Below are 26,465 nucleotides of genomic sequence, written 5' to 3' on the forward strand. Positions count from 1 at the left end.
TCACATATACATTTATATCTATGTACAGCACATGACTAATGTTGGCAAACCTTTTGCCTACTGTTGAATGACTCTGCTGAATGATATGTTTGAAAAAACATAAGACATAGCTACAGCTCTGATGGCTTAGTGGTAAATTGCTCTGGCTATGGTGCCCAAAGGCATGGGTTCAAACCTTGCAAGGGTTGATTATTTTGTTGCTGGGAAGAACAAGGGCTGTTGAATACAGAGTGATTAAGGCACTTTTAAGCAGTTGTAAGCATGTTTGCATGGGTTTGCGTGGTGGTAAGCGATGCTAACTTCCGGTTAACTATGCTGACAGACAGTTCACCTTAAAAGTGCTTAATCTGTGTAGGCATTGCTTAGCACCTCACAAACAGGCTTATTCCTGATTACTACTGCTTACTCCCACATACCCCTGTGCTAATTTCTTTAAAAGAAAAGAAAAAAGGGGTGATAGGAAAGTGGTGAAAAAGGGGGCACAAAGTTGGAAAGACAATATGAAAGATAGCTAGGGATGTGAAGGATGGGTGTAGGGAAGGTCCATAGCTGTCCATTTCTCCTACAGCAACAGCTGTGCATATATACTGAATTTGGAGGTAAATGTGGACACTCAAACCCCTGTGAGAGGGGTGAGGACAACAGTAATGTGTTGTGAAGCCAATTAGATCAGATTACATGTGTTCACTGGAAATGTATACGAAATGGGCAACTATGTATGGGGCGACATTTTTTTTTTTTGGGAACATATTGCCATTTTTTTTCTTTTAAGGTGAGAGTGAGATGTTGGAGAATTATAGTAGGTATATTTGGGGAGGTAGATTGGTAGGAATACAGACAGGACAGACAAGACAGCATACAGGGGTGGTATATGACCCATGTGGGGGGGTAAACACCTTGGACAGGGAGGGGTGTTTGGTAATCAGAAGTCCTTGAGCCCCCAAATGGATACAGTGGCACTGAGGTCCCCACCCATGGGCAGTTACCACTGCACCTTCACGGCCCCAAAGTTCGCTGTACTGGGAGCTGAGCAGGAAGAGCAGGCTGACCCTCTAAATACACCTCAAGCTGGTGTAGCAGATCTCCCAATTCTTTGCAGAGCTCGCTATGCACCAGACCCTGGACCTGGTTTCAGCCTGCACCTGGAGGGGATGATCCCCATCTCCTGAGGCAGTTCTGCCAGAAGGTGGTGCAGGACCAGTGGACGAGGAGGTCCCGGGCTGGTTCCCAGACATGCTGGGGCCCAGTGCCATGCCCAGATGAGGTGGGAGAAGCAGATCCCCTGGGATCGGCCTTCCCAGACGTGCTATGGTGTTGCAGTTTTAGAACATATGTTGGTTAGTAATGGTAAACACATTCCAGGATTAGTTATAACAGCATCCATGAATATTCCCATTAACCCAAAGGAACAGATTTGGAACATTTGCATAGCAAACAGAACACTTGCATGTATGGAACCACAGTGGGCATTACACCAGCATGCAGTTTACATTGATAGCAACAGGCCACCAATGATAGTATTTGAACAGGGAACACTAATTGGAATATATTTCAGCATTTGTAGGACAACAGGACACATGTTCCAACAGTAGGTTTGGTGGAAAACATACCCATTCATTTATGTATTTAGATTATTGGTGATGATAAGGTGGGGGAGAGAGAGATGTCAATTAACAATTGTAGATTCTTGCAGTGGTCACAGCTTTAATGATCATTGCTCTAATCATTATTCTACAGGTATTATTACAACAACCTATGGCCTTGGGTTGGGCAGTGGTATGTTTGTACACAGTGTATAATTACAGCCTTCTTATAGCTACTTTATACCTTCTCTTACCTGGAAGATCTGTGGAGGGAATGTTTGTTAATACTACCTGACTGTTTCTACCCATATTCACATAATCAGGGTTACATATGTGCCGTCATACACTGTGTGTGTATGTGTGTGTATGTGTGTGTGTGTGTGTGTGTGTGTGTGTGTGTGTGTGTGTGTGTGTGTGTGTGTGTGTGTGTGTGTGTGTGTGTGTGCTACTGCCATACTATGCATTGATTTCTATTGGTCACACTGGTTGTTGGCAGCAGGGACCGGTAGCTGCGACAGCATGACACTTTTTAACATTTCTTGGGAGAGACCACTTGTATGTACTTATCTTGCTGTCATTTGCAGCCTTGGAGTTGGACCATGGGTGTTGGGCACAGTATATCTACTGTCTTCTTATAGCTACTTTATACCTTCTCTTACCTGGAAGACCTGAGGAGGGAATCTGTGTAAGCACTACCTGACTGTTTCTACCCATATTCACATAGGGTTACATATGTGCACTGATACTGCGTGTGTGTATGTGTGTGTGTGTGTGTGTGTGTGTGTGTGTGTGTGTGTGTGTGTGTGTGTGTGTGTGTGTGTGTGCTACTGCCATACTCTGCCTTGATTTCTATCGTTCATCCTGGTTGTTGGCAGCAGGGACCAGTAGCTGTGGCAGCATGACACGTTTGAGCATTTCTTGGAGGAGACCACTTGACGTATGTACTTATTTTGCTGTCATTTGCAGCCTTGGGGTTGGACCATGGGTGTTGGACACAGTATTACTATAGCCTTCTTATAGCTACTTTATACCTTATTTTACCTGGAAGACCTGTGGAGGGAATTTATGTTGACACTACCTGACTGTTTCTACACATATTCACAAAATCCTAGTTGAAATAATGCATACAGCTTACCACCACTAAAGGGATTTGATCCGTGGCTGTTTCTGCTAAAAATACAAGTTTTTGTTTTATCAGACAGAGCTATTGAGAAACTGCTATCTTTTTCTTGAATGATTTCTATCTCATTCTCTCTTTGTTGTACAATCTGATCTTGTAATTACAACATTCTTATACATACATTTCTATACATACCTTTTGACATAGCATAGTGTGGAAAACAGTGGTTAACACAGCATTACTATTCAGATATCAGATCTTGGTGCATGAAACATTTCATATCAGTTAATCTTGTGTCTTACAGAGGCACTTTGTCAGATGAGACTCGATTGTCTAATGTGTGCAGAGCTATAGTTGCAATGCATAACCTGTACGCATTTCAATTCATACCATACCAGAGTAAGCACAACCAGTCCAGGGTTTTGAATTTTATTGACAGGCAGTCACAGTTTTATTTATATATAACCTATATGAGACTATTACTGTAATATTGTCTGGTTTACTCAGTACAAACCATACCCATTTTTAATACTGCCAGGTGACATTCTACTTCTTTATATTTGTTTGGTATGAATAGTACAAGCTAGATTGTTACTCACCAGCCTCGCGATGCAGCCTTTGCAACCTGCTTGCATGGGCTTTCTGGTTCACAGCTCGCTCAACTGGAGCTGTAAAGAAGATAGAGAAACATTTATGCATACCTATCCATCACATACACAGGCTGGACTTTGGTAAACAGTTACCAGTATGAATACTTACACAGGCCAGGGACATCACCCCTCTGCCATGCTTCTTGGACCCACTAGTCCAGGAGCTCCCTCGTCCTCTGCTTCAAGCTGGCATAGTGGTGCCGGACCTGTTCACCAATCTGAGGGATGCCGTTGGCACTGGTGAAATCATGAGTGAGACCTTACCAGGCCTCCATTTTGTATTGGGAGCCCTGGTACTGGTCCTGCAGCAGTCTCACTTCATGGTTTATAACAAGGAGTCCTACCATGACCTTGGACTCCTGTATGCCCCAGTGATGTGCCCAAAAGCACATGCCCTCTCCAACACCTGCCATACTGCCTACAGTGGGGAACTATAACCAGTTATGAGCTGCATTCCTGCCTGCAAGGTTTAAATATGACCAATTTCCTGCCCTTTGCCATGATTAACAGTTTGGAATATGCTGAGCTAAGCTAAGCTATGGGGAACCTGCTTAGCTAAGGTTGGCAGTGCTTAAAGGGCAGGTATAGCACTGCTTACCAATGGTCAAATCCACTTAGCTGAGCTACTTATTGCTTACCATTCATATTTAACTCATTCACTCCAATGGAGCTCAGGAAGTTTGCATTGTAATTTCCAGTGGGTGGAGCCTAAGCCTTTTGAAAGAATCAAATTATGTCCTCACATTTCAAGTAAATGTTCATATCTATAGAACCACCATAAGGGATATGAAAGAAGTATAAATGGCAAGCCCTTCAGCACAAACTATTTTTATAGTGGTAGTATTCTTTAGGTTCTACGTCTTAAACTGAATTTTATAATTAACAGTACACATTTTAACTATTATGTTTGTAATAATTTGTAAACAATTTACAATCTCTTAGCAACCACTCAAGTTACACACACGCTGTCAGCAGCATTTTATTTATCTAGCTGAGAGCTTGCATATGAGGCTAAGGTGTTCTGTCTGTGTTACTTGGTTGTTGAGATATTTAGAAAAATATGAAAATTACATCTATATAATTTAATATCATGAAAAAAACAGTTAATATATATTTACCTGCACCAGACAGAGGTCAAATATTAACAAAATTGAGTTTGCTATTGTGTAAGCTTTAAGATGAAAACTTTAAAACCTTGTACATAGCATGGTTTTAGAATTATTGATGCAAGTATGAACAAGCAAATTTGATGCCTAGAGATGTCAGTAGGAGTTAACTGCAGATGCACCACGAGGTGTCACTTGGAAGTAATGAGTTAAGCAATGTTTACACCCAGTAAGCATAGCTGTGCAATGCATAGCATTGCTTATGTTTTATTTTATAGACTATCAGCTGTATGGGATTGATTCACCATTCCTGACATATTATAATTTTGTCTACTTTCTCTGACATCCCCCTATGTGCTTTGATTACATTTATTCTTGTGTGACTATACTGTATGGGGCACTTGTGTTTATATGGGGGTTTCACAACTTTATTACTGACACCTCACATCTGGACCTACTTTACTATTCTGGTTGACAAATATATGTTATTTACTACCTAATTATTAAAAAAATTCAATTTCTGTCCCCTCTTTTTTATTTACATGTTTTTATGTACTGTTGCACTTTGAACTTTAGGCATTCTTATTAGATTGAAGGGGTTATCACTGAAGACTTTATTTCTGCCATTTTCACTACCAAATTGGAATATTCTGTTTGTATTACATTAAATATTTAATATTTTAGGTCAGTGGTTTCATGTTTAAGAACTTTGTATACACCTTCTTAATGTTATGCTAGAACAAGGTTGTATGCTGTTATAGAGCAGCATTTTATTCTAGGAGCAGTAAAGACGTTCAAACTGGCATGTCTAGATTGCTGTCATAACACATGTTCACTAAAATCCAGGATTATTTTAGGAAGATAGATTTAGGTTTCATGCCTCAGGTCCTTATAAGAGATTTCATCAAAGATGAATTCTCTGGCATCAAAGTCTGTCATGTATCTGTGAGTTAAATGCAGTTTCAGTATCACTGACATTGCAAAGGATAACATGAATATTGAACTGTTCTACGGCTGACAATTTCCATTACTTGAAAAAATAACATAAAAGATTACATTTTGTTTTAGCTGTGATTGCTTGTGATGTGGAAGATGTGAAAAACTGAAAGAGTTGACAGGCTTACACTAAAGGGTTGTATTCTATCCTCTCCTCCCACACCCCAAATGATTTGGATGCTTAGTGAGAAACAAACATACAGGGGACATTTCCTTTGCTAAAGTAATAGATTTCTCTATATTTTGTCTGTGCTCAGTCATTCTGTTTAGTATCATGGATATTTATGGGACTGAATAGTAAACTGTTTAAAATTAAGAAAACATAGTTTGGATATGAGCAAAATCCAATCAAATCGCTGGAAGTGCAGGAATTCAAAACTGTATATATGAAAAAATACAATCTAACCATTAAAAGGAATGCAACAAATTATAACTTTTAAAAACTGAATGAAACACAAATGGATCTAAAAGGAGTAACAAATGATCTAATGAAAAATGCATTGAAGAATGCATAACTAAGGTGATGAATAATCAGAAATTTCTTTTCAGAAATGTCATAAGTTCAAATAAAATAGAAAGTGCAGCATGTTAATTAAAGAAGAAATGTTTTCAAAGATGAACAAATTAAATACTTTAACATCAGTTTATCTCCCACTTCAGAGAACTTGGAAGATTATTTTAGGTAATAGGAATACCATGTCCCCAATTCCAAAAGACTTGCTTTCAGTGTAAATGACTAATTACACTGAGAGCAGGTGTTTTGGAATCCTGTCCCTATAGCAAGTCAGTTTATAGATAGACCTTACACTAAAGTAAGTCACTTACATTGAGAGCAAACCTTTTGGAAACAGGACAGACTTATACTGAGAAAAAAACTCTTTTGTAATGTGGTCCCATGTCTCCCAAGAATGCAAAAAAAGTAGGTTACTGAGGCAAGTCCAAAATAAGTAACATAGGACTGCATATCTAGGAAATATTGTCAAACAAATTAAAATACATACTGTTGTTCACTGGGTGAAAATTACTTTGCTGAACCTGCCTTCTTATTATACTGTTCAAAATATGGTGGTTTAAGGGAAGATGCCTGTTGTAATGGTGACCATCATGGTCAGGAAGTTCCCTTTTTCTCTGAATTGTAGAGGTAGTTCATTACCCTTGAGCAAATGCTTTGGTTTCAAGGAGGCATCCTTTTTTGATTAAGTGAAACTGAATAAATTTTAATGACTCCACTTTGAGCTAATCATTAGACATCCCACTTGACTTACTATTCAGTAATCCCCCTGACAGCTGGCGGATCTAACAGTATTTAGAAACAAACACTTACTAAACTCTAATGTTGCCTCCAGGTATTTCTCTAGGATTATCCTAGTGAATACATAACCACACCACATGCACGCTATTAAAATATTTAATCTTAAAGGTTACATAATGGACAATGCAGTTGAATTGATATTAAAGACGTATTAAATATTATTCATAAACATTTTATTATTATTTTTGCATTTCTCCAAATATTTCAGCAAAGAGCAAAAATACCTGTTTAGTCTGCTAACAAAGCTCAGCTCTGGATGAACAAAATGCAGCTGACATTTTGTTCATAACTTTCTTCGTCACTAAGGTAGTGAAATTGTTTGCAAAAATAAGAAAAAAATATTTACTCCATTTATTATGACTTATATAGTCCAGTTTATGGTCTAGAATCTAATGAATGTTACTGCTGTAAAGCTTAGCTTATACTAAACAGTTGCTATTTGCACTTCATTACTAAAACAAACAAAAAGTCTCCAAACCATTGTAAACAGATTGAGATTCCAATAAAAACAGCGGACAATGTAACAAAATAAAATCTTTATTCACAAAACTAAAGTCAAGCGCTTTCATCCCTACAGTGGAAGTTCTGATGTAGTCTCATTGTATAGATGAAAGTACATGACTTTAATTTTGAGAACAAATATTTTATTCTGGTACATCGTTTGACCACTTTATTACTACCACTTATTGTACTAGAGGTATTGGATGTTTGTTTTAACTGTGACAATATAACTCAATTTTGTCAAAAGTCTCAGAGGGAAACCATTTCACATTAGACTACAAATTTTCAGAGCACCATCCATTGGAGACACTAGAAGCAGAACATTAAACAGAGGCGATCCACCCTGTTTCCATAATGTGGACTACAACAGTGTAAATAATTATTGCAAATGTATGTGTCATAGGGGTGCATTTTACTGGCAAGGACAAAATGTATATTATATAATATAATGGGAAGTAAAAAAAAAAGAATCACCATATAAGCATGATATAGATTATATGGCTATAACATTGCATATAATTTTAAGTGGCATGCGGATGAAGTATTAGCAGTTAACATAGTATATCAGAGTCAAGGAAATCAGCACTGAACTTCAGAATTAAGAAAAAACACGAAGAACCACAACTAAAGCACAACAGTTATTGTCATGCATACATTTATTTTCTGATACCCATGTTATCCAATGCAGGGTTGTGGGTGAAACAGAACCTATCCCAGTAACAGTAAGCAGTGGTTGGAAGGCAGAAAAACAGTCTTGTGGGTACGTCTTACATGATATGAAAGTCACTATCAGTAGTATAAATGCAAATATGTCGCATGATGAGGTGAATTCACAACTCTGGGTTAATTCCCACAACTTCTCTTTGGTTGGCATATGACTCTGATCACATCCCTTGAAGAGATTAAAACTCTCAGATCGGTCAAATAAACCTATACAACTATTCAGATGTACTGTTTCATATGCAATGACAGAAAAACAATCAAAATAGAAAGCAACAAACTCCCTACTTGATTTTATTTAACAAATACTTGAAAAGCATACTAACCAGGGTTGCTGCTTTCAGAAATATATCTCTCTAATTCCGTTCTAATTTTAGCTTCAATTGTGTAGTGTGCATGGGAACCATTATCCACTAATATTAAATGGGTGTGGTTGTCATCTAAGCAATACAAGCTGTCCTTGTCAGCTTGATCGATTTCATACTGTGCTACATAATGGCCCTAGGAAAAAGAAAAAACAAAAGCATCAGACATTTTCTTTTCATTATGTGACTGCAGCTTTTGTCATTGTTCAGATTTTTCACACATGAAGGCAGTGGCAAAAATACAACAATACATTATTCAACCATATCTCTACCATATTTTTTCCTTCATCTGCTTTTGCTGATCAAAATCAAGTTAACAGGTAAAATAACATTTGAACATATATAAATGAGTCATAACTAGGTGTAACATATAGAAATATGATGGAATCTCTGATCATAATCACTTGCTATCTGTTTGAGAAATAGATGTCAAGAAATTCATTTCAAGAATGAGGGTTGGGAGGGTGGCCTAATGGTTAAGGTGTTTGCCTTACAAACACAAGGTGCAGGGTTTGAGTCTCACAAGGGTTAATTGGCTAGGCTTAAAATGGCTTGCAAGAGCAGTCAGCCTAGTAGTAACTTATATTTTCTTTTTTCTTTTATATTTTTTTCTTATAAGAGCAAAGCTCGAGATGAATCTTGAAATCCATTAAATTAGTGGGCGCTCTTTGGAGAAACTAGCTCATAATTTTTTGTAGTACATTAAGATTTAGCTGCTCCAATGTACTACAAGCTATACAGAAAACAAGTGTTTTACAGCATTTAAATATATGAGACATTTAGCAGTGGCGTACAGACAGCAGCCAGATGTGAAGACCACTTCTAAAGAATGAACAGTTTTAAAAGCTTTTAGTCTTCACTCTGCTGCAGTTTTATTTTTGTGTAGCAGCACAAAGGGTATTTTTTAAAGTTACTAAAGCTTCTATAGATTCATAGGTAAGTACTAGACTAACTGACCTTGAGGGCCATTTTAAGACTAGCCAATTTCCCTTTCTGTGCTCAAAATAACCTGTCCCTTTTGGTTATAGACTGGCCTTACCTGTTTCATGGTTGATAACTATATATTACCTCTAATGAGAATAACTGGGATCATACTATAGAAAATTTGAGGGGACCCATGCATCAGGCAAAGCATGTAGGAGCCGCATCTGTCCATTAGTATTACATGGAGCAGTGAAGGGGTACATTTTATGTTTCTCATCCATAGATCTACATTTCACTTGAAAATGGACAGGGATAGATTTTGTTTTATGTGGAGGTCCACATCAGATTTATCCTCTGTGAAATATACCTGCCCCCCCAAACTGTTCTGTTGTTTGTGCAGAAGAGGTTTAGATCCCTAGACTGAGTACTAGTGATGCCATTTGATTCGCTGAAGTATAGTAAATCCACCAGTAATGGGTTGGAGGATGCCTTGTATGTCAGACACAGGTCACCTTTTAGCAGGCCGTAGGATACAGAGTATATATAATATAATTATAATTATACTTATAATAAATATTTATGATATATACATACTTATAGTATATTTATAATATATATAATATATATATGTATACACACACAAAGTATACTTCCAATACTACTCATTGGTGGCTGCATGAGACTATAGCATAAAAGCGTCAAAAGATGTATAACACAGAGGATTATAACTGGGTCTGTGATCACAACTTGCTTATTATATTTTTAAGACATGGACACAAATCTAATTCACTTTAAAAATTAATAGAACAACAGGTTTTGCATCAACATGCATTTTCTGAACAATATTAAGAAGTATAATAAGTCAGTGAGTGGCATTATTGATCAGTTGTAATCCCTGGTGATTTCCAGAAAAAAAATCAAAGATTTTATGAGGGACATGGCAAAAATGTGAGACAAAATCAGAGACAGATGAGAGATACAGCAGTCAGAAGCAAACTGCGTTTCAGACGAAAGGTAAACAGGATTTTAAAAGCTGTTAGACACTTTGTTCTGCCACATTTTTTGTTTGACCTTTTGTCAGCATTCTTTGCCAGCCAGCGATATCTCTAACATGAGACCTAATCATAACAGCACTTAGGAGTATATAACAAACTTTTGTTAAGCATCTCTAAATGCTGCTATTTAATCTTGTGCTAGGGAAGAGCTTAACAAGTTTATCTTTTCCCCAATATCAGAGTATAATCACAGCATTCCACACACTACAAAAGCAGTTATGTACTTTTCTGATGCTAGAAAAGTGCATAACAGACTAATCTTTTTGGCAGTTTTGGATCATAATCAGCATGCTACATATATTGCATATACTATACATAAGACAATAATTTATAAAGTCACACAGCTGTCACCTTTTAATGTTTCCATAGTATGTTGCAGTTACTGTTGTTCATGTAATTATCTCATATCTGAATGTTTGAATAGACTGGCTTGCATTGATGAATTCTAGCAACACACATCATTAATTTGAATCCATCTGTGTAAACCAGAAAGATTATGTCTTATTTCTGAAAGACTCCGTTTTTAATCTCCTTAAAATAGAGCTAGGGCATATCATTTTGTCTATTTCAGATTACAAAATATCCACCACCAACTTGCAGGCATTTATATGTATTTAGCAATAATTATGCCAATTTGCAGAAATATCATACATATGTAAATATTTTGGGCAGGGTCTACATGGAAGTATTGTGTAAAACCATTTCACAGGCAGAGTCGATACCACAGATCAAGAATGGTTTCTAAACCACATGGGATAGTCAGTAAGTAAGGTAACATGACCTAATGTCATGCAAAATTATGAATGTATGCAGTACTAAAATTTCTGTTAATAACTTCAGCCAGAAGGGGCTTATGTGGTACTTCACTGCAACAATGAACGTTTACATAATGTTGGAAAATTGCACACTGATACCTGAAGTTTAACTAGCACTGTATCTCAGATATTTACACTTAATCTCAAAGAACAAATGGCATCAATACGACTGATTTACAGCAACAAAAGACTACATCAGGGTGAACAAAAGTCCTACTGACAGTAAGGGCATCTTTACAATGATAACAGAGGTATTAAAGGTTATATTAACAGCTGATGGTATCATTTCAATAACAAAATACATTTTGTGTGATTTACTGGAACTGTCTGCAGAACAAGTTTTATGTTTATACTTTGTTAGTATTACAGTTCTCAATATACTTAAATGTGTTTAAAGGCAGTTTTCATAACTGTATTATCTGTAAAATAGCTCAGGTGAAAACTCTCCAAGCAGGAACTGCATAATTGTTAGAAGGTCTGAAGATTCTCTGCTATTAACTGCGAATGAATTAATAAAAAGTGCTGTTTGAGTAAGTTATGCTTACTTTCGGCAAGTTAATCAATGGTAGCTAGTTGAATTGTAATTGACAAATGACTGAGCCTAGTATCAACAAGTATCTGCAAAATAGTTCAGAACCACAAAAAATAGGGACAGGAAAGGGCTCTAATCATTTTGCATTAGCTAACATAGAAAAAAAACATATCCCTCGACCCTTATTATTTTTCTTAGTGCTGCAAATTTGAGAAGATGACAGGATGCTTTCAGTCAAGAAGCCATGTGGCCAGCTGCAAGGAAGATAGGCCTGGGTTATTCATTCATGCTTAACATATGGGTTATGAACAGGGTCTTCTGCAGAAGGTTAATCACTACAAGAGTGAACCACATCTTTCACAGCCACTGAGAAGCTATGCGGATAACGTTGGAATTGTGTAGTTTTAACATCTGAATGAATTTTGTCATCAGAGAAAACAGGAAAAATATGGAAGTAGGTTGGTATTCCCAACTTATAGAATAACAGCAAAAGTTTGCTGCACTTGGTATTGGTCATGGAAGAAAACAGGACACAGCAGGGTTTTCCCCATTTCCAGAAAAGTTTCTAAGATACTGAGGTGCTGACGGACCAATCAAGGGGTGGCAGCAGCAGCAGTCACTTGAGCTTGCTCATCAGTGACCTTAACTCTCCAGAAATATAGATGGTAACCAGGAAGTGACATAAGTCATTCACACAGTCTCCAGGCATAGTGAGTCAAATATAGTTCTAGTTGATGTATCATAAAGTTGCCATATTGTCCAAATATAAACCTCCAGAAAGCAAAGATGTTTCATGCATTAGTTGTGATGAGTAGTCTTCTATATTTAGTTTAATTTTCTCAGTAGTTTTTATAAATTAGGTTTATTATTCAGGATTTTTACAGAATGCCACTGTTCTGCTGATTTTCAGTAGAAAAAACAGGTAATAGAAATGTTTAACTAAATGTATTAAATACTTAAACAGTCTGGAAAGTGAATGATGAGCAGAGACATCACTTCAGAAAAGTACAAACATGAGCTGCCCAGACAGTAGTTTTTTCGAAACTGTAGATACTCAAAAATCCATGCACATTGTCAAGCAAATACAACATAAAAATAAGAAAATAGAGCAATTTGTATGATGCTTGTAACTGAAGAACTTGTTTTTATGACACATCTTCTACAGCAAATGACATGTTGATTTACTTTTAAAATAAAGATATTTGTTATTCCATATATTATAAATCTTAACATGTCAGCTTCTGTTACTTTGATTTTTTTAGACTAGAGGTGCACAAATGTTTACAATCAGAAATAGTAGAGATAAAATGTACCTCTACATCAGCTGGCCTTATGAGGCTTTCTCGATTACGAATCATTCCCCAGGCTGCAATGCCAATAGCTACGATTTTGTCCTCAGAGCTTCTGCTGGTGGTGTTGTCTCGCACCATTTGCCCAATGTATTTCATAACACCATAATGAACTCCACCAGTAATTATCCAGGCACCTGTGGAAAGTAAAAAACATTAAATATACATGAATAGTTTCTGATATATAACATTTATTTTACTAAAGTAATCCTATAAAAGTTTTATCTCAACTAGACATCTATTTTATGTTTTCCTGTTTTTCTTACTAGCAATTCATCCTGTCTGAACATAAGCACATTCTTGTCTTCCTTCACCTTTACTTTTTATAATACTCATGTTATCTGTTTACCAACTTAGCCCTCATTATTTCCTCTTTTAGATGTATTTGACATCTGCTGCACTATGAAGAAAAATGTTCTATCATAACTCTCAAATAATTTTCTAATCATTTATTTACATGCATTTGTGTAATTATTAAAACAGGCATAACAAAGGATCCCTTTTGAAATGTCTTCACTCAAAATTCCATGTGCCAACACACTGATTGAAAATGCAGAATAGCGAATCTCAAACATTGCTCTTCGCATTTAAACTTTCTTTTTTGCAGGGGGCATGCCTCTCTGCACCCCACACCACCCAAACCTATATATATATATATATATATATATATATATATATATATATATATATATATATATATATATATATGGGTCTACTTCAAATAAGCACACTCTCATTTGAACAAAACCGATATAACCAAGACCAACATTAAAATAATGAATCTCAAAAATTTAAAAATAACTTACTGGAAAACCATCACCTTCTGGAAACAAACACACAAATAAAATAAATCACCAAACACCGTTACACCACCATACTATTACTAACTCTTCCCATAAGATCACAGTACTTTAAAGTAACATGACAAAAAAGTATGTATATCGTTTTTGTAGGGGGGTCATGCCCCCCCTGCAGCCCCCCATGTGGGGGCTAAGCCCCACACCCCCATAACTTAAATATAACAACTCCAAGATTGTACTACTTTGTGGAAAAGAGCATATTTCTATCCAGTTAGCTACTGCTGCAACTGACTGCAAGTCAGTAAGTGTTTTTGAGTTTTGTTATTTTAATGTTATTTTGAAGTTTCAATAACTTGGTTTCAGTTACATGAGTTTCATTCAAATGAGCATTCACTTGTTTAAAGTAGACCCATACATATATATATATATATATATATATATATATATATATATATATATATATATATATATAAAACTCTGAGATCGACATACCTCTGAGAAAAAAGAATATTCTGAGAAACATTTGTCTTAAACTTTATATCTAAGTCCATTTTTTTGACCATTCAGTCTCCATATTACAGGACTCACAGTAGCGGGTCCCGACATTTCAAATGGCTACCACATAAGCATATTGACACCAGCATGATCCACAAAATAAGTTATTAATGAAGGTAATTTCTACTTGGATTCTTGAGAAAATGATCATGTTTGCTGCTCAGAAAGCTTGAAAGAGGGAAGAGTCAAAGTCTGTTGAAGACAGCTATTCAGACCTTGTAGGTGTAAAAAAAGAGTAGCAGAATATAAAGTAACCTGCCATAAAATGCCGTGTAAGTATCCAGATCTTTAGACAGCAAATTCTCAAACACAGTCGATATAAGGAAACAGTAGCTAGTTTGAATTATCCATGTTTTTTCTTCTGCTTTTGGTAATTATAGAAAACAAGAAGAGAATATAAATGTTAGGGAGTCAAGAAAGGCACTTCCCAAAATATTTGCAAGTGGGTTTTGTATTTTTTTTTATCTACATGTTTTCTTTATTCTGTCATGATGGTACTTTCCTCAAAACTACACAATGCTAATAAAAAAGATAGATAGTTTGTATGACATTAAAATATGTGAAAGTGTATCATAAAAAAAAAAACAAAATGCTCCACGAGGACTGAGGGTTAAATTGGAAAAAGGTGTGTGAACAATAACAGCTATTTAAGTAAGTGGCAAGCTATTCAATGAATAAAATAATGCTGACTTAATTATGTTTGGTTTATTAATGATTGGTAGAGGTCTGTTCACATGAACATGAATGTTCAGATGACATTAATTTTTGCTATTTAAAGGATTGCTATAGGAGTAATTTCTAGGTAAAACTGAGGAAGTCACTGTCATGACAAAATTGGTTTGTCTCCTTTTCTCCTAATAAGGGTGTTCAAGTTAATAAAGTAATTTTCTGCACAACTACATTGCTAGCTATTTGTATTTTTGTTTTTATCTGTTTGTCTGTGTAGCATCATAGAATGCAACAGACCATACATTGTGGTTTGCTGTCACACTACTTCCTACAAAACAACCATAACCCCAGAATTATCCATAGAAGTGCTCTGGGTGGATCTCATCACACTCATAATTAAGGTGTATGATTTCTGTAATCTATGTTCATACAGAAATTAATTTTGAGCCACATGAATGGTATAAATAATAAAGAAATAACTCCCTTTCTACCTCTAGTGCAGCACATGGCTGAACTTACGCCATGTTATATCGGGTCTATATTATAAGATTGACATTTGAAAACATTGAACAACATATGGTCGACACCATATGGTCGATGTCTTCAAATATCGACCTTATAAAAAGACAAAAAAGAAAAAAGTACCCTAACGGGGTACACTCCCCACTCCCCCCACTACATAAATATACCAACTCCGAGACCACACTACATTGCAGTAAATGCAAATCTCCCCTTACAGAGATTTCCATTTACACGCTCGAGATTCTGAGCGTTAGATATTCTCATGTCTACAATGTCAGTTTCGACATTGCCAGCTTTCAAGAATATAATATAGACCTGTTATATCAGCTTATTTACTTGGGCGGCCACAGTGGTGCAGCGGTTAGCATTGCCACCTCACAGCAAGAGGTTCTCCGGTTCAATTCTTGGCTGGGGTGCCTTCTGTGCGGAGTCTGCATGTCCTCCCTGTGGTCACGTGGGTTTCCTCCGGGTGCTCCGGTTTTCTCCCACATCCCAAAGACATGCTGTAGGTGGATTGGACACTCTAAATTGGCCCTAGGTGTGAGTGTGTGCATGTGTGTGCCTTCTGTGGAAGGTTGGGCGCTGGGCTGGCAGCTCGACACTGTAAAACTCCACTGCCAATCATGAGTGGACAGGTGATCTGCTGTGGCGACCCCTAACCGGGAAAAAGCCGAAAGAAGAAGAATATATCAGCTCATTTACTTAGTTAACAAAAGAAAAAATAGCAAAGATCAGATTTAAATTCTCTGTCTTGTGATAGTTAACTTGGTCATAGTAATATTCTGTCATCAAGAATTAACAAATGGCCATTTCCCAAGAAGAAGAAACAATCTTCATCAATATTTTAATGCCAAAACAATTCATATTTCATGAATTTAATTAGTAAGCGTAGGATGGAAATACTTGGCTCTTCAGACATTTCTGAGTGACATTCTTCTGGATCAATGGTCTTATTTCTTGTTGAGCTTAATAATATGAATCTTCTTCTTCTCCTTCTTCATCTTTCAGCTGTTCCCATTAGGGGTCACTATAGCAGATCATCTGTTTCCATTTATTCCTGTCCTCTGCATCTTGCTCTGTCACACCAACCACCTGCACGTCCACTCTCACCACATCCATAAACCTTATCTTAGGCCTTCCTCTTTTCCTCTTACCTGGCAGCTTCATCCTTAGCATCCTTTTCTCAATATACCCAGCATCCCTCCTCAGCACATGTCCAAACCAACACAATCTTGCCTCTCTGGCTTTGTCTCCAAACCATCTAACCTGAGCTGACCCTCTGATATACTTATTCTTAATCCTGTCCATCCTTATCACACCCAGTTCAAATCTTAGCATCTTTAACTCTGTCACATCCAGCTCTGACTCCTGCCTTTTTGTCAATGCCACTGTCTCCAACCCATATTACATAGCTGGTCTCACTATCTCTTGTAGACCTTCCCTTTCACTGTTACTGGTACCTGTCTGTCACAAATCCCTCCTGACACTCGTCTTCACCCACTCCAACCTGTCTGTGCTCTCTTCTTCACCTCTCTTGCACACTTCCATTACTCTGAACTGTTGATCCCAGGTATTTAAACTCATCCACCTCCACCAGCTCTACTCCTTGCATCCTCATCATTCCTTGATCAGCCATCTCATTTACACACACGCATATATTCTGTCTTAGTCCTGCTGACTTTCATTCCTCTCCTGTCTGAAGCATATCTCCACCTCTCCAGGGTCTCCTCAACCTGTTCCCTGCTCTCACTACAGATCACAATGTCATCTGCAAACATCATAGTCCACGGGGACTCCTGCCTGATCTCGACTGTTAGCCTGTCAAACATCATTGCAAATAAGAAAGGGCTCAGAGCTGATCCTTGATGTAATCCCACCTCCACCTTAAATGCATCCATCACTCCCACCGCAGACTCACCACTGTCAGACTACCCTCATACATACCCTGTACTACTCTTACATACTTCTCTGCCACTCCTGACTTCCTCATACAATAACACAACTCCTCTCTAGGCACCCTGTCATATCCTTTCTTTAAGTCCACAAAGACACAATGCAACTCCTTCTGACCTTCTCTATGCTTCTCCATCAACAATGTCAGAGCAAACACTGCATCGGTAGTGCTTTTCCATGGCATGAAACCATACTGCTCATCACTAATCATCACCTCCCTTCTTAACCTACCTTCCACTACTCCTTACCATAACTTCATGCTATGACTGATCAGTTTTATCCCTCTGTAGTTACTACAGCTCTGTACATCACCCTTATTCCTAAAAATCATTACCAAAACACTTTTTCTCCACTCCTCAGGCATCCTCTCACTTTCCAAGATTTCATTAAACAATCTGGTTAAAAACTCCACTGCCATTTCACCTAAACACTTCCATGCTTCCACAGGCATGTCATCTGGACCAACAGCCTTTCCATTCTTCATCCTCTTCATAGCTGTCCTTACTTCCTCCTTGCTAATCCATTGCACTTCCTGATTCACTATCCCCACATCATCCAACCTTCTCTCTCTCTCATTCTCTTCATTCATCAACCCCTCAAAGTACTCTTTCCATCTGCCCAACACACTCTCCTCACTTGTGAGTACATTTCCCTCATTATCCTTTATCACCCTTACCTGCTGCACATCTTTCCTAGCTCAGTCCATCTGTCTAGCCAATCGGTACAGGTCCTTTTCTCCCTCCTTAGTGTTCAACCTTTCATACAACTCTCCATACACCTTATCCTTAGCCTTTGCCACCTCTCTCTTTGCCATGCACTTCATCTCCTTATACTCCTGTCTACTTTCTTCATTACTGTAACAATCCCACTTCTTCTTCGCCAACCTCTTTATCTGTATACTCTCATGTACTTCCTCATTCCACCAAAAGGTCTCCTTGTCCTCCTTCCTCTGTCCAGATGTCATACCAAGCACCTTTTTAGCTGTCTCCCTTACCAGCTCTGCTATAGTTACTCAGCTATTTGGTAACTCTTCACTGCACCCAGTGCATGTCTTAACTCTTCCCTGAACTCCATCTCACAATCATCATTTTTCAACTTCCACCATTTGATCCTTGGTGCTGCCCTCACACTCTTCCTCCTCTTCTTGATCACCAACATCATCTTACAGACCACCATTCTATGCTGCCTAACTACAGTTTCCCTCTCACCACTTTACAGTCTCCAATCTCCTTCAGACTGGCTCTTCTACATAAGATATAATCCACCTGTGTGCATCTCTCTCCACTCTTGTATATCACTCTATTCTCCTCTCGCTTGCTAAAATACATATTCACCACAGCCATGTCCATCCTTTTCACAAAATCCACTACCATCTGACCTTCTGCATTCCTCTCCTTAACATCATACCTATCGATCACTTCTTCATCCCTTCTGTTCCCTTCACCAACATGCCCATTGAAATCTGCTCCAATTACCATTCTTTCACCCTTGGGTACACTCACCACCACTTCATCCAACTCATTCCAAAAGTTTTCTTTATCATCCATCACACACCCAACTTGTGGAGCATCTGCGCTAACAACATTCATCATTACACCATAAATTTCCAGCTTCATAAATGTCACTCTATCAGACACTCTTTTCACCTCCAAAACACTCTTGGCATACTGTTCCTTCAGGATAACCCCTACCCCATTTCTCTTCCTATTCATACCATGATAGAACAATTTGAACCCACCTCCAATACACCTGGCCTTCCTCCCCTTCCATCTGGTCTCTTGCATGCACAATATATCAGACTTCCTTCTCTCCATCATATCAGCTAGCTCTCTCCCTTTACTAGTCATACTGCCAACATTCAAAGTTCCTGCCATCTACTTCAATACTCATAACCTTCCTCCTCTCCTCCTGCATCCAGGCATGACTTCTCCCTCTTCTTCTACTTATCCTTCAGTCAACAGTAGCCCAATTCCTGCCAGCACCCTGTTGTCTAACAGCATTTGTGGTGGTCATTGTTAACCCAGGCCTCGACCAATCTGGTATGGAAATTTGTACTGTTGTCTGCATATGTCATTTGGAAAAAGTTTTATACCGGATGCCCTTCCTGATGTAACCCTCCCCATTTATCTGGGCTTGGGACCGGCACAAAGAAATGCATTGGCTTGTGCATACCTGGTGGGTAACTACTGAAATATTTGGTAATTAATAAAATGTCATCTTTGTTTCTAGGTCTCAGTTTCAGTTATAAATACATGATAATGGAATAGTAATGTTCTAGCTTGCAGCTGTTTCATAACTCAGTTTCTATAGGCTTGGAAATGCAGCCATCTTAAACCAGGCCTATATCTAAATTTTATATTTCACATTTTACATTTAGTTTTATTAAATGTAGTTTCAGGAGAAACATATGTTTCAGTGAATAACTTTCAGGCAAAAACAATGATAAAGACATGCAGAGCTAGGGGACATTTCGTTATGTGTCAGTCAGGCATATAGGAAATATTCAAAGATTAGGGATCTGAAATAATAAATCTTTTCTAGATGGTACAAAGCTTGGGAACCAAGGTTATGGAGGCATGTAAAATTGAGGAAAGAAATGTAGAGAGTTTTGGTATTAAGAGAGATACTTTCAAGGCAGAAGTCAGTTCAGAAGTTACAAAAGATAGTTTAATGCTATTCATTCCAATATAGACTTCAGAGTTACAGAAATGTATGCATTCAGCTTATAATCTTCACTTACGGAAGTTTTGGTTTGATTCAGTTTACCAGCACTGTCATTCAAAGCAGTTTCAGTAATATATGAGTTTATGTATGCTGCTACCTCCATTGTATTTTGATGCTCACTACATAACAAATTCATATGTTTATAACTGAGAAAAGAGTATTACGACTTTATTTAGCAAAATGCAAAGAAGATTGAAATTGTAAGATGTGGCACTTTTTCAGATCAGCTACAGGCATTGTCAGATCATACCTCCCAATTGTACAGATTTTCGCAGTGTCCAGATTTTTGCCTCATATTTTTGGCCTGTTTCTCATAAAAATGTGGTTTTCTGGCAAATTATTGCCTAATCATTGATGCTTGAAGTCAGAAAGTAATGACAGTCATTTCAGTTACGGACTTCATACCCTTCAAAAAAATTCATGCTAATGCAAAACTTGTTGTCTTATCTACTTTCTAAATTTGTAAGAGTAATACTTAAAAGTTGTCCATATCCCCCCTCCCCATTATGTATGGTTTTGTCTAGATTTCTTGCTCTAAGAAGTTGAGAGGTATGTGTCGCATACAAACATCTATTTCATTTCTACATGAATTTTTGAAATATATTATTATCTCCCAAGTTAGTTATCTTGAAAAGGGCTTTCACAGCAGGTTGAGGATATATATCCTTCTTGTGTCCTCAAATGGGTCTTCTTAAAATTTGACGTTCTTGTAGTCGGGGTGTACAAACCCCTTTTGTTCTTATACCACATCCCTATATTCAGATTGTGTTTGTCCATGCTGTGCGTCTATATGTACCACAGTTGTAGATCTCCAATTAGGAGCCTCTTTGATTGCTTACTAGTTGAAGAGCTAACTTGCTGTTCTGTTGTATAAGAAATATTGCCTTCTTTCTTCAATAGTTACCATAAAGGAGATTACAGAAAACCATCAAGCCATTTCCATCTTGCAATAATGGATCTTTGCCAGTTTATCAAAAAACCACACCAAATATTCAAGACCCATAGAGTCAACACCATATGATCAACAATAAAGTTAATTGAAAAACTGACAGAAATCCACACAACTGCCAACAACACAAACAATGTTTTTGTGGAGGAGGGGGCAAACCCCTCTGCACACCTCACACCCCCTACTAATTATTTATATCAACTCTGAGATCATATTACCATGGGGGAAAGGGCAAATTCCCCAATCTCTACTGTACTGTGATCTCAGAAAGATTAAAAAATTTGGTCCTTCCTTCCACCAATTGTCATAGACCTTCAATAACCAATACCACTGAAGTGGAATGGTTTGGGGTCCACAGTTTTAAAGAAATTTGTCATCCATTTAAAGTCTGAGCTTGTATAATTAAACAAGTATTGTATATGACTGATGGGTCCATCGTGGCTTCATTACAGGGTTTAACATCTTCTACACCTTCCAGACAGGCTATATGAGAGCCTGCATTCTGTGAAAATGTCAAGTCAAGAGTGAGCATGATCTAAATTATCTAACTGCACCTTAAATTCTTCATTGGTTACAGAAGATAAAATATTGTTTGGAAAGGAACTCTGTCATCTGACTACTTTACTAGGATTTTTTATCTTTAAATCAAAAAACACTGTTTGATATTGATAAATTTACCATGATTTCTGATATTTTGCAAATGCTGGTTAAATGTTAAACCCAGGAAAGCATTAAGTGCTTTATGATTATGAAATATGGATGCAATTAAAAGGCTATCCCAATGCAGTCTACAATAAAATGAAATTATTTAAAATTTCTGAAACCTGTTATAGTAGGTCATTGACCTAATTCCATTAAATTGCTTACTAATGATATAATTTGCAGGGTAAATACAAAAAGATGTAGTGTACTCAGTGAGTAACTTTACAAAACGTGTGTAGAGGTGAAGAAGAATTTTGGCTTTCTTAAGGAAATTTTGTTTTCTTTGATACCATCATTCCCAAGCTTGGAAAGGACTAGAGTCCTCACTAACCTATTTTATTGTGTTCTAAAGTTAACCTTTAAATACATGCAAGCTGTCCCTTATATTTCACATATATTGGGTACATGCTATGGTTACATAAATAGCTATTTATGTTTACTTACTCCCTTTGCGCCCTGCTGAAAAGCTTTATGGGTTACTTAAATAATTCACTAACTGAACAATTCTATTTTATTTTATTTTATTTTTTAGTTTACATGTATTAACCAGCATAGACCACTCATCACAATGAACCATTTTTAGTCTCAACCCTGGAGGAACACTCAAAATCAGAAAAAAAATACAAAGATAATAATCAAGGTGATATACAGATGCAGATGATCAAAGTGTAAATTCAAAACAATGTTTAAGGAAGTGCAGTACACTGACAACAAAACTTGCATGGTGCACAATAATTACATATGTGGAACATACAGACAGAAACATATGTCTTGAACATCAAGGTATCAGTGTAGGAGTCAGTAGTGGGAGAAAGTTGATTATTAATTTTGCAAAGTAATCTGTATTAGTAGGACACAATTGTCAAGGAGATTGGGAAGAAGCTGCTGTTCGTCAACCCCTCCAAAAAAAAAATTATAAAGCAGGCATAGTAAAGCACAAATCTAGACAGAGTGGATGCGGTATTCTATACTGATCTCTCTCAAAATGCATTTTTAGGGACTTGGGGCCAATATTATTATTATTGGGAAAGTCCACTGGGCCAATGACCCATTTTCAGTGGAGGTCTGGGGAGAAAAGCTCCATATAATCACAGAAATTTTTATATAACATCAGCTTAACTTTGAAAGTCAAGAAAGTTTTATACAATACAAATTGAAGTAGATATACAAGACAAATACATATTATATAATACAAGAAAATAAACCCAGTGTGTTAGATTTTTTGAAATTCTGAATATATTTTCTCATAAGTAAGAATACTGTTTAATCAATTCTGTTTATTCAGCCACAGAAATATAGAAAGCAAGAGAGATTGGATAAGAAGACAGTGTAAATTGCAACTATATTGTATTTATAGTGTATAGTGGCCAAAACATTTAAGGTGGTTTAATTATACAAGAACAGACAAGGTTATCGAGATAGTGTTCTTTTAGTGCAAATTTAAATGTTTTTAAAGAGTCTAGTTGAGTAAGAGAGAGAAGGAGTGCATTCCAAAGTTTAGCAATGGCATGGGAATAGAGACATTGTCCAGCTCTTTTGTTGGGTTTAGTTATGGTTAAGCGTTGTTTGTTAGAGGACCTAAGATGCCAAGTAGGGGTGTGTGTGTATTATAGTTTGAAGGGATGGGCAGAAGTTTGGATTATTTAGTAGTTTGTGGGTGAGAGTAAGTTGGGAGTAATGAAGGTAATGAGAGAACTCAAACCAGTTTATATATTTAATGGCCAGACAATGATGTGTGCGAGTTGGCATGTTGGAGACAAAATTAGCTATTTTATAGCAGTAAGACTGCAGTTTGTTCAGGAGAGATGTGTGTAGGTTAGTGAAAATGGGGCAACCATAGAGGAGGGAGGGTAGAAGTAGACTATTAGCTAGTTTCAACCTGGTAGACTTGTCCAAATAGAGTTTATACCTATAGAGTTTGCCCAGCTTAAAATGGGTCTTTTTGATTGAATTGAGCATATGATTCTCAAAGGATAATTTGTCATCAATTGTGATGCCAAGTAGTTTGGCTGTTTTTACAGTTTCAATTTCTGTATTGTTTTGAGAGAATATTTTAAAGTCTGGAGTTAGAGGTTTGGCTGTGAAGAGTAAAAGTTTTGATTTTTTGGGATTAAGTAGTAGTTGAGCTTCATTAAGCCAGGATTTGATGGAAGTAAATGCATTTTGTGTTAACTTTAGGAGATCTGAGATGTTGTTAGAGGATGTAATTATTGTTGAATCGTCCCCATATTGAACGAGTGTACTTTGTAGGGATGCTTTATGGAGATTATTAATAAATATGTTAAAAAGCAAGGGCCCAAAAACAAAACCATGGGGAACGCCTATGTTGTTGAGTAGGTAATCGGATTGCTTACTTTGCCATCTAACAGATTGTTTTCTGTTGTGTAGATAGTTATGGAACCAAGATAGCATGTGTGGGGAAGCAGTTTACGGTCTCAGGTTGTAAAAGTAGTTTTGAGTGAGACACTGTATCAAAAGCTTTTAATAGGTCTAGTAAGGATCATTGATGATAGTAGGCCTACATCAAGAGATTTGTATACAGTGTTGGTAAATGACAGTAAGGCTGTTGTGCTATTTATAAACAGCTGCTTTGTCATTGATAGCAACATGTTGAATATCTGCTCACATGCGGGCTGACTTTCAAATGATCGGTACATTCAGGAGTGGTCCTTATTTATTACTGGATGCTTTTACTGTGCAGTCATGTGATATATATATATATATATATATATATATATATATATATATATATATATATATATACACATTTAGGTTTACTATCAAAATACCAAAGTTAAAAAAAACGTACTTAACACTGAAAAGAAACTTTGAATGCTTACATATTAAGTAGGCATAAATGTTGAATATGTTGACTGATGTGTAGGTGCAAAGCTAAGAGAGTGCACTTCCCCATCTTGCAACTCCCTTATCACTAGGCAGCATCAGTAATTACTGCTGGAGTGGTTTGATATATGGCCTTTTGTTTTTCTACTTCTGTCAGGTTTGTATATTAAAGTAAGGGGGATGTGGGGAAATGTCCTCCATATAGATGGGTGAAGGAGGCTTGCCATCCTTCAGACCTGCTTTTATTTGGTTTTATTGTTCACTCAAAACTTTGACCAGTTTTTCATTTGATTATAGAGTTGGCCTGGGCTGATGCAGTGATATACAGAAGAATATCATGTTTCTGTAGTCTAACCGGCAACAATATTTCTTTTTTTCTAGCAAAAGTGGGATATATTCTATCTTTAAGAAGCAAAGTTACATAGAGATTTGAATCATGTAACCAGGTGGGTCTGAGCACTTGAAGAAAAACCATTCAGCTACCAGCATGTTTATCTACTTTCTCTTTATTCCTAATGATGATGCCTACACTGCTGTCTAAGAAGACCAATTTTATATACACATGTTAAGTGGTATTCATAGTCCAGGGATTCATAAATGAGTTGCAAATAAGGCTAGCAAAAGGCATTTTTGATGAATACAGAAAAATGAAGCATTTTTTTAAAAATACTCAGTTTTTGCAAAAGGACAGGTTGCATAAATCTTGGCATTATGAACTTGTGAATTACTTCGCAAATTGTGAGGGACGGTGTTGCTTTTTTCTGACTACAGCAGGTGAGAATAGCCATGCATAGTCATGCTTAAAACATTTTAGTAAAGCTGCAGACTGTGCAGCACTTATAAGAGATTTTTTTTTAAAAGCAGAGGGGTTTATAATTTTTTATATAGTGGTATCCCCATATGGAATAGGGGTGACAGGACATATTGAAAAAAGGCAGATGAAACTAAGAGGGGACACACAAGGGAAACACCAAGCAGGTTTGTGTTGGAGGGGTTGAGAGAATATGGGAACTATGTTTTTTCGGGAGATAGATCTCTATTTTTTCAACATTTTTTATGAGAGGGTAGTATGGGTGGGAAATAGGGAAGAGAGTGAAGAAGAAAGGAGAAGAAAGAAAGGCTGAAGAAGTGTCAGTGGGACTCCCAGTCCGCAGAATTACAAACACGTCCATTGGCAGATGGTGTTGCAGTGGAGGAGGACTCCAGTATTGAGGCAGTATGGGCCTGTGTTGGTGTGGTGGTCAGCACCAACTTGGAGACCAAGTCTTCTACATGCTGTAGAGAGGCTTCAACTGGCTGAATTGTCCTGTATATTACGTCTAACAGTATGTTCTCAACCAAGCTCAAAACCACCCTGTCAGTGAGGCTTGCCAGGCTGCCACATGCCACAGTGCTTGCAGGATTGTTGCCTCCACATTGCCCTGCAAGGATGTCCCCAGATGGGCAAAGGGTGATCTGTCCCTAGCCTTGGAGTTACATGCTCAGTCTGCTCATGAGGGATTTGAACCTGTAAAAAAGGAAAATAAATGGGAAAGAAACAAAACAAAAAAGGAAAAAGAAATGCATAAGCAAAATAAGAAAAAAGAAAAGAAAAAAGGGGTGGGGAGAGACATACCAGGAAAAAGATAAAAAAATGCACACAATACTTCTTACATGCCTTTTCATACACTATTGAAATACTGCATTAAAATCTTTTTGTAGTAAAACGTGTATGGGAAG

The 26,465-nt window shown here is 37.2% G+C and overlaps 1 protein-coding gene across 1 annotated transcript in view; it reads right to left on the minus strand.

Moving 5' to 3' along the window:
- TRPM8 (transient receptor potential cation channel subfamily M member 8) overlaps positions 1-26,465 on the minus strand; it is an 820,991-nt gene that overhangs the window by 693,855 nt on the left and 100,671 nt on the right. The window contains 2 exon segments of the mRNA XM_044060289.1: positions 8,315-8,489; positions 12,993-13,165. Coding sequence (XP_043916224.1) covers positions 8,315-8,489; positions 12,993-13,165 — 348 coding nt within the window.

This window comes from Protopterus annectens, chromosome 2.part0, assembly GCF_019279795.1.
Source record: "Protopterus annectens isolate FY-2018-M chromosome 2.part0, PAN1.0, whole genome shotgun sequence".
NCBI classification, from domain to species: domain Eukaryota; kingdom Metazoa; phylum Chordata; order Ceratodontiformes; family Protopteridae; genus Protopterus; species Protopterus annectens.